This window comes from Desmodus rotundus, chromosome 7, assembly GCF_022682495.2.
Source record: "Desmodus rotundus isolate HL8 chromosome 7, HLdesRot8A.1, whole genome shotgun sequence".
NCBI classification, from domain to species: Eukaryota; Metazoa; Chordata; class Mammalia; order Chiroptera; family Phyllostomidae; genus Desmodus; species Desmodus rotundus.
Window position 1 is genome coordinate 129,433,464 of NC_071393.1, and position 9,762 is coordinate 129,443,225.

The window sequence follows — 9,762 nt, forward strand, 5'->3', positions numbered from 1 at the left end:
CCTTTTTTTCCCCTGCTTTGGCCTGGCTGGGGCCTAACTTGAGGGCTTACCGCCACCTAGTGGTGATTAGATTAGGAACCATGTTTAGGAAAGCGGGGGACCCCCAGGTACTCCCTACTCACTCCCTTCACTGGCTGGCATGCGTATGTATGTGTCTGAGTATCTATGTAAGTATCTCAATGGATGTTTCATTTTAGAATAGTTTTAGACGTACAGGAAAGTTACAAAGACAGTAGAGCTGTTGTATACTCACTTAACTGCCCCATAGCATCTTAGATTACCATGGTATATTTGTCACCTCCAAGAAACCAACGGTGATATATTACTATCAACTAAAGTACAGACCTTATTCAGATCCCAATTTTTCACTAATGTGCTCCAAAATCCCTTCCAGAATTCCACATCACATTTAGTTACCTTCTGTCCTTCGTCTGGCCCACGCTGGTTTCTCGGTCTTTTCTCGTTTTTCACGGTCCTGAGTTTTCAGGAGTCTTGGTCAGGTGTTTTGTACGACGTCCCTCGGTCTGGGTTTGCCTGTGTTTTTCTCATGATGGGACTGGGCTATGGGTTTTGAGGGAGAACACCAGAGGTGAGATGCCCTTGTCATCACATGGTACAACGGAGATGCTGTCCACGTGACTGATCGCTGATGCTAAATTCACCCTGGCCACCTAGCCACACTGGCCTTTGCCGGGTGTCTCCATTGAAAAGCTGCTACTTTCCCTTTCCATACACTATTCCTACTCACAGCAATTCTTTTTCTTTCTTGACGCAGGCCGGCATAACAACACCCGCTTCACTCCAGTCACAGACTAACAACTGGCGTGACCTACTTGCTCCCCCGCAGCTCCCAGGACAGGGAGCCCCTCCACTCCCCAGGGCGTGCAAAAGGTCTCGGCTGGGCCCTCCTGTGCACCCTGCCAAGGCCGAACTGCCTGAAGGCCCACAAAGGGTCAAGTACACTGGGTGACCAGCAGGTCTTCCTCCATGACTTCCAGTTCCCAGCTGTCAGTGCCAAGCCCACACACTATTCTTAAATTCAGCCCACATCAAAGGGTGGAAGGGAATAAACTCCACCTTCCGAAGGGGGCAGTATCCACATAAATGATTTGAAATTCTCCTGTGAGTAAAATTTGACTCTTCTCCCATATTTATTCATTTATTTTTTATCAGCATGAACTTGTAGACATTTATATTTTGGATTATAATCCAATTTTGTTGGTAACTGTAGATTTTGCCAGTGGGAGCTCTTCCAGGCTGGTTCCTGTGTGCTTTTGAAATGCCAACTCTCTTTTGCTTTTTGAGCACTTCCTTTGCATATTTATTTTTTAAAGCACACTTAGGGCCCTGGCTGGTGTGGCTCAGTGGATTGAGTGCTGATCTGTGAACCAGGGGGTTGCTGGTTCGATTCCCAGGCAGGGCACATGCCTGGGTTGTGGGCCATGTCCCCAGTAGAAGGCACATGAGAAGCAACCACACTTTGGTGTTTCTCTCCCTCCTTTCCCCTCTCTCTAAATAATAAATAAAAATCTTTTAAATATATATATTAAAAAAAAAACACATTTAGGAAACAAAAAGAAACCCTAAATCATCCTTATAATCCCATCACTCCAACACAACTTAGTCATAGTATTTTTGGGTTTTGTCTTTCATGCCGAAACATAGCTTTTAAACAACATAGATTATTACTTCACAGGACTTTGTAAACATAGCTGCCATTTTGACAGGGATGTCGTGTTCACCAGATACACATGTCAGAACACCTTGAGAAAAGCTCTTGTGAGTCACACCATGTGCCCTTGCACTTGGCTCAGGCTTCCTGAGCCTCAAGCCTTCATCTGTAAAACAGGAGCTCTGATGGTGTTTCTCGCGGTTTCTGTGAGAACTTAACACGGCATCATAGAAGGGACTAAGAGCGAGGACGTTGGGAATAGACCGCCTGGGTGTCATCCAGCCCCTGTACTTATCCTGGGAGACCCCTATAATCAATGCGCTGAGGCACCAGTGTCTTCACCTCCCCAGGCATGGATCAGGGTACTGCCTCTCCTCATTCCGCAGGCTTCAGCAGCGCCCTCCAGCAATCTCGCTTAGGGACTCAGATTATGTAAACTCAGTGCTTCTCCGATTCAAGTGTTTGGAACCCTTGTTCCAATGAAATCTCTTTTGGAAATTTGATATGAACCAAACGGATAAAAGAGTTCATTTTATCAGCATTCCTTTATTTTTAAGTCCATACCTGTAGTCTTACACCACCCAGTAAAACGATGCTCAGAACTGAATGTTCTGATGACAGACACCAGGAATCTGCGGTTAGAGACGGCCGCTGCAAAGCTGACCTGGGCGCATAGCTCTGCCTCTTGTTTTGACTGCACGAAATAAACAGAATTCTGGTTCACACAGAAAATATCTTAACCACTGCTCCCAATCTTCCCGATAAATCGAGGGCAATACACCCCTAAAAACCATGATACACTTGACAGGCTGCACTTGTACCTGTTTCCACCCTGGCCGACGTCTCCGCACCATCGGATCAGCAGGGGCGCCTAGCCCTGCATGCCTCTCAGAGCACTGAGTGTGCAGGGACAGACCACCTGCTCAATTCTGCATGATACAAAGTCCACAGCACAGACCACCTGCTCAATTCCGTGTGATACAAAGTCCACAGCACAGACCACCTGCACCATTCCGTGTGATACAAAGTCCATAGGCGTGAATTTAAATACATACATGCCAGTGCAGAACTGCGGCCTTCCCAGTCCATGACCCACACAGAAGTGACAATGGATTTATACTGAGAACTGTGCAAACATGAGTTACCTGCTTAGCATCACAAGGTAGGACTTGGTTAATGTCTATCACTAAAGTATATGGATTGCTCTACCTCCATGCTCTGCTTATTGTCACTGTCCCTTCCTGGGTTCTTAACATTCAGGTGAAATGCCACTCCAGTCCTGCCTTTAGAAGGGCCTCGCTCTCAGCTGCATCCTCATCCCTTATCAGCACCAGCAACTCTAGTAAACCAGGGGCCAGCCAGCCCTCTGGCTGCTCCAGCAGTGATTTGGTCCAGGCGGCCTGATTCATGAGTTCTCTCAACTGCTCCTCTCTCTACCAGCCTTAGTGTGGACACAATTTTTCTTCATCCTTATGGTAAGTTGTCAGCTATTTGACCTGCACATCCCTAGGATTATCAACAACCCCCAAAAGCTGCTCAAGAGCCTGCAGGCATTCAGGGATTGTAATTAAAGGATTGTTTAACTTGACACAAATGAGATCATATGCTGCGCCTCTAAGTCTCTGTGGCAATTGCCTTCTTTTCTCCGTGTCTGACACCTGCCACATCATCATCTGAGTAGTATGAAACAGCCAGCATTTAAATTTTTCTTCAGGTTCTGGAGGACCACTGCCAGAGATTACTCTCAGCTTGGATTTCAGGTATCTGCAGGGCGGGCTGAAGAACCTCATCTAATGCCTGCACCAACACGTGGGCCCTTATTTCTGGGGTCATGTCCTGGTCTAGGTCAAAAGGGTCGTTTCCATACCCAAAAGCTCAGGTCAACTCAACCAATCTCATGCCCTCTTCTAAAAATTCAGTTAATCTGCTTAAAAATTCATGATCTGGGTCAGGGAACTTAAAGAACACTGCCCAGACACCCCCTTTTCCAGGTGTCTCCTTCAGGACCAGAGCAAAACTAGTCTCTTCAGTAAGCCCTGTTAAGGCCACCTGGCCAGTCTGTCCTCGCCTAAGGGAGCTAAACTGGCCCGCACAGCATCCCTACAGGTCTGGGGGACGCCAGCAATCAACAGCGCTTTCCGAGGGTTCATATCCATCCCCCTACACCAGTCTTCCGAGAGCCTCAGCGTCATGGTGCCCAAAACAATATATTTAAATTCTAATTTGTTGGGGGCATCCACCACAATCCACCGCATTCCTTCGAAGTACCCCGGAAAAGTCCCGTCGACGTCCCAAGTACCAGGTCCTTGTGGGGACAAAGCTGTAGGGTCAGTTGAAGGTGTCAAGGGCCCAGGGCTTGGGAAGCCCCGGGTACCCTAAGCGGCTGGCGACGCCAGGTCGTCTCCACGGCGACAAGCAGCCATCTTAACCCCCTCCTCGGCCTCGGGCGCCCCACCGTTATCTAGCTGCCGGTGGCTGTGTCCACCGCCAGCGGCTGAGGCGCCAGGACCAGCTCCCGATGCTTCCCCAGACGCCAGCACTGAGCCGCGGGAGGGCGGTGACTCCCCTACTCGGACGGGCACAGGAGAGGGCTACCGGGGGCTGTGCAAAGGCACGAAGAGGGGCTGGCGGACCGCCTCTTTGGCGCGGTTCTCTCCGCGCAGAGGGGCGATGGGGTGATCAGAGTCCCGAGCGAGGCACCCGCGGCAAGGCCGAGGAGCCCAAAGTCGGCCCGGCGCAGACCGCAGCCCACCTGGACGGGCGCTCCACCCCCAGACACGCTACAGGTGCAGCCCGCGTCCCACCTGGAGCTGCCAGTGGAGCGCGCGAGAAGGCGGTGCCGCGGGGGTCTGACACGCGTGACGTCACGGGGGGCGGACCCTTCGGGGCGGGGCGAGCGTGCTTCCGGGCCGAGCCGGAAGCCCCGACTGTGGCAGCATCCGGGACGGCGAGCGGGCGGGCCAACCCGGACAGGAAGGTGAGATCCCGGGCCTGCCCAGTTCTGCGGGCTCGGCCGGGGGCCGCTGCCCGGCACTGGAATCCCGGTGCTGCAAGGCGGAGAGGCCCGGGCCTGACGCCGCCTGCGCAGCCCTGGTCGCGGCCCGCGGGTGCCGCAGCGTGACAGGGGGCGGGGTCGGCTAGGGAATCTCCCGGCTGGGCAGGGTGACAAGAGGCAGGGGGCTCCCGGAGCAGCGACTGGGGCCGATCCGCCGCGTGACCCGCCGCAGTCACGCCGTGCTTAATCACAATTAGCTTGTGCTCCAGGCTGGTCGCGTTCACCGTTCTCCCAGCCGGTGACCCCAGGGATTTCTTTTATGGTGGCTTTCTCTGACATGCCAAAGCTACCCGATTATTCAGAACTGAGTGACTCTTTAACGCTTGCCGTGGGAACAGGAAGATTCTCGGGACCATTGTAAGTGTTTAAGAGTTACTGTCTTGACTTGGAGGCCCCGACATTGCTTTGACTTGTAGAACCAAGTGTTCACGTCTGAAGCGATACTATTTAGTCAGAAAGCATTTGAACTGTAAAAGTGAAATGTTCCGTAGGAAACCACTTTAATTCCCATCTGTTAATGGAAGGCGTACTGGACCTATGTAAGCCAGATTGTAGTGATTTATTCTGTGGGATTCACGTAAAGGCAGAGTCAGTATGTACTGAAACTTTTTATAATTCCTCATAACTATTACATAAAACAACCTGTACGTTGTTTACATGTCTTAATAAATGTAATTTTGTCTTAAACTGTAAATGCGGCAGTAGGGTATTTCAGAACTCATTAGAAAAAAAGGAAGTACATTTGGAATGGTTGCCGTTGCAGCGTTACTAGACTCTAACTGTATCTTCTATTTTTTTAACTTTGAAGGCACAGAGCATGGAGAATGATGAATTTCCGTCAGCGGATGGGATGGATTGGAGTGGGGTTGTATCTGTTAGCAAGTGCAGCCGCATTTTACTACGTGTTTGAAATCAATGAGACTTACAACAGACTGGCCTTGGAACACATTCAACAGCACCCAGATGAGCCTCTTGAAGGGACCACGTGGACACACTCCTTGAAAGCTCGGTTACTCTCCCTACCATTTTGGTTTTGGACAGTTATTTTTCTGATACCTTACTTACAGATGTTTTTGTTCCTCTATTCTTGTACAAGAGCTGACCCCAAAACGGTGGGCTACTGTATCATCCCCATATGCTTGGCAGTTCTTTGCAATCGCCACCAGGCATTTGTCAAGGCTTCTAATCAGATCAGCAGACTACAACTGATTGACACATAAAATCGGTCACCGATTTTTCCTCTCGATTACAAAACTGCCAGCACTATATGGAACCTGGTCACAAGACTGCAGTTTTTCCACAGATCTCAGGAAGTTGTGGTGGGCAGAGGCTTTTGAAAAAAATGTGACTAGGGGGCCATCTTTAACTGAATAATAAGGAATTTTTAGGTAAAGCCTGAGATACAGTACTACAAAATCATGTTGATGACTTCAGATTTTGGAAGTAAAATCGTGTCTGTTATTTTTATTCTACTGTGAAACATAGTGATGGTTCAGAATTTTTTTCTTTTGGGGGGAAAATGAATACGAACATTTCTATTGTGTTTAACACGTAAGAAGGTCCACACATGGTCATAAAATTTAAATTTTATACCATTACTTCACTTGCTTTAAATTTCTGCAAACTAAAATACCAGTTCATCCTTTTGTAAGCCAACTATTTATGCTTGTGAGAAATTGGTATAAAATTGAGGTGATTGCTCTCTTGATATGCAGAATTTGTTCCTCCTTTTGGTAATGCTACTGGCATTATTAATTAACTACCATTATTAATGGTACTGAGTTAAAAAAACAAACTTGGGAAGAGTCTAAATATTTGAATGTGGAGAAATCTAACTTACACGTAGAATATGGAAACAAGGTGTGCAATGAAAATACTTGGTCCAGCGCCTGGCAGCTGTGGGATAGCTCTCTAAAGGATGCTATCAAGTCATCATCCAGATACTCTTTTATAGCCTAAGGGCTGGTCCTCAGGCGATAGGTTAGCTGCATGAAGATGTGATCCTTGTACTTCCTCCTGTGCATTTGTACTTCCTACCTCATGTCTGGTACCAATACAAATAACTAAAAATGGAAATACTAGATTTTAGGAGTTTCTCTTTTTTTTCTGGGTGAGATCAAGATATATTTTTATACAGTTATGTCATTAATACCAGGGAAATGTTTCCCACTGACAGATTTTAATAAGCAACTTTTTTGGGTGCTTACTGTGTTGGGCCCTGTTCTAAGAACTTTACCCGAATTAAGCCACTTAATGCAACAACCCTATGAGCTAACAATTATCTAGGTTTTACAAGGAGAACACCGAGGTAGGAAAGTTACTTGCCAAAGGTCACAGCTGGTAGGCGGCACAGCCAGAGGTATAACCAGGCATCTGATGCCTTTTTTTCTTTAAAGATTTTATTTGTTTATTTTTAGAGAGAGGGGAAGGGAGGGAGAAAGATAGATAGAAACATCGGATGTGGAGTTGCCTCTCGTAGGCCCCCAACTGCCTGCGACCCAGGCATGTGCCCTGACTGGGAATTGAATCTGTGACCCTCCTGTCTGCAGGCCAGCACTTAACCAACTGAGCCACTGGTCAGGGCTGAGAAAGGCTTTTCTCAATTTGTATGAGTTACTGAAAATCTAAAAGTTTCTAGCAACCTCAAACTTCAACAAGACTGATTTGAACACAGTGGAACCACAGCAATCTTTTACTTGAAAGATAAAGCAGGTACATTTGCAACTCAAAAGCAGCAAGGTCAGATTTTTCTCTAATTAGTCTCATTTCTTTCTTTTACTACCTCCATAGATCTAGTTCCTGAAATGACTCAGCTTCTGCTACGGTACATGGAATCTTCAGAACAAGCAGAGGGTCAGATAGCCCAATCACTGGCATCTTTTGAGTACTAACTAATTACAGATACTCCCCGACTTAATGGTTTGACAAGATTTTTCCATTTGATGATGGTGTGAAAACAATATAATCAGTATAAAGTGAACTTTGAGTTTTTGCCTTTCCCTGGGCTAGCGTTATGCCGTACAAGTCTTGTGATGTGGGCAGCGGGCAGCAAGGTGATTTTCCCAACTGTAGGCTGATGATGTGTGCTGAGCATGTTTAAGGTAGGCGAGGCTAAGCTCTGAGATTCAGTAGGTTAGGTGTGTTAAATGCATTTTTGACTTACATTTTCTTTAACAAGATTTTTATTTATTTTTAGAGAGGGTAAGGGAAGGAGAGAAACATGGTTTCCTCTTGCACATCCCCAACTCTAGGATCCAGGCATGTGCCCTGACTGGAAGCTGAACTGCGATCTTTTGGTTCGCACGCGGGCATGGAAGCCACTGAGCCACACCAGCCGGGGCTCGGCTTATATTTCCAATTCGTGATGGGTTTGAGCCATAACCACTGTAAGTCAGGGGACACTGTAGCACGCATGCTGCAGGCACTGCTTTGAATGATTTACATTCATTCTTCACAATAGTCCTATGAGGCAGGTATGTGTTGGTACTGGTGCCATTTTACAGAAGAGGAAAATGAGGAAACAAGCACATAGGTATTAGTAACTTGGCGGTGGTCACATTGCAAGTAAGTGGAAGAGCCTGGATTTGAACCCAGGATGTCTGGCTTCAGATCTCTACCTCTATCATTCCACTACATTGCTTCTTTAAAAAAGGATAATTTGAAGAAAATCACTGAGCAGTTTCTTGTTTTATTTGGTTAGTCTTGAAGCAGTGAGAGTTTGGAAATGATTTAAGAAAATTACATTACCTTTTGTTTTACAAATGTTTGATGTAATGCAAGGTTTGTGAATTTGTGACTTGTAAAGTAGTAATTCCCTTTTGTTGAAGTAACTATTCCTTATGCTTCAGATTCTAGTATTTTTTAAAAGATTTTATTTATGTATTTTTTGAGGGGAAGAGAAGGAGAGGGACAGGAACATCAATGTGTGGTTGCCTCTTGCACCCCCCCTACTGGGGACCTGGCCTATAACTTAGGCATGTGCCCTGGCTGGGAATCGAACCAGTGACCCTTTGCTTCGGAGTCTGGTGCTCAATCCACTGAGCCACGCCAGCCAGGGCCAGATTCTAGAGGTGTGGTAAATAAATGCTCAGTTCATCCCTTTCAAGATGCTATTGCCTTGGTAGTATAAATATTACAGTGATTACAGTAGGAGTAATGCATTATTTTCAAATGCAATAATTGCCGAGTTAATTTGTTTTTTGATTATTTAGGAATTATCCAAGTTTGGTTATTATCCAAGTTTTGATTACTATTTTGTCTATGACTATTTAATAGTTAAAAGCACTCTTTTGGTAAAGAGGGAAAGGTGAAATTTATCTCCTAGCTCTATTAAACTGAGGTGTCTATATTTTCTGATTCCAATTCCTCTTCTCCAGTTTATCCTGAAGACAATTTTATCAGGTTTTTGCTGCCCCGCCCTCCCCCCCAACTGCTTTCTTGTCAAGTGGTCTCCAGTAACTTACACATAACTCAATCTATTGCTCAAGTCTCAGTCCTCAAATTACTTCTTAGCAATTTTTGACATATTCCTCCTCCTTGAGAGGTTTCTTCTGCTGGCTTCTGGATCAGTACCACCCAACAGAACTTTAGGGAAGGTGGAACTGTTTTACGTCCATGCGTCCCACATCAGCAGCCACTAGCCACATGAAATGAGCCTTGAGATGTGGCTAATGTGACTGGATTTACAATTCCAATTATAACTTAAATAGCCACAAGTGACTGGTAGCTACTATGTATTAGCCCAGTGCTAGATACTTTCCTGGCGTTTCCTCTTCCTTACCAGCTTCTCCTGTCTCCTTCGCTGCTTCTCCCTTGGGGGTCTGCCACAGTTCCCTTTTCTCTGCTTACTCCTTTGGTCATCTCTTCCAGGCTCGTGGCTTTAAATGCTCACATATTACCACCTTGTATCTCCCGAGCGCCAGACTTAAATATCCAACTGCCAACCTGATCTTTACTAAGGTGTCTAACCAAGCTGCAGATTTCCCCACCCACCAAAATCTGCTCCTTAAGTCTAGTACAAGACTGCCACCAAACA

At 46.5% G+C, this 9,762-nt stretch overlaps 1 protein-coding gene and 1 long non-coding RNA gene across 5 annotated transcripts in view; one reads left to right on the plus strand and one right to left on the minus strand.

Moving 5' to 3' along the window:
* Window positions 1–4,585, minus strand: part of LOC112312007 (uncharacterized) — a 34,547-nt gene extending 29,962 nt beyond the window's left edge. For 2 of the 3 annotated variants that reach the window (XR_008427266.2, XR_006656608.3), the window contains exons 1-2: window positions 2,237–4,392; window positions 418–561 (exon numbers count right to left, since the gene is read on the minus strand). This is a non-coding gene — a long non-coding RNA (uncharacterized lncRNA). Of the gene's footprint in view, window positions 1–417; window positions 562–2,236; window positions 4,393–4,476 lie in introns of those variants that run through there. The other variant, XR_002975479.3, reaches the window with a different exon arrangement.
* LYSET (lysosomal enzyme trafficking factor) lies at window positions 4,544–6,211 on the plus strand. 2 transcript variants are annotated; one of them, XM_053927862.1, is made up of 2 exons: window positions 4,544–4,649; window positions 5,536–6,211. In XM_053927862.1, the coding sequence occupies exon 2, from the start codon at window positions 5,552–5,554 to the stop codon at window positions 5,945–5,947; it is 396 nt and encodes a 131-aa protein (XP_053783837.1). In that variant the 5' UTR covers window positions 4,544–4,649; window positions 5,536–5,551; the 3' UTR covers window positions 5,948–6,211. The 2 variants fall into 2 exon arrangements, with proteins under 2 accessions (XP_053783837.1, XP_024423566.1); XM_024567798.3 differs by lacking the exon at window positions 4,544–4,649 and adding an exon at window positions 4,656–5,084.
* The last annotated feature ends 3,551 nt before the right edge of the window (window positions 6,212–9,762 follow it).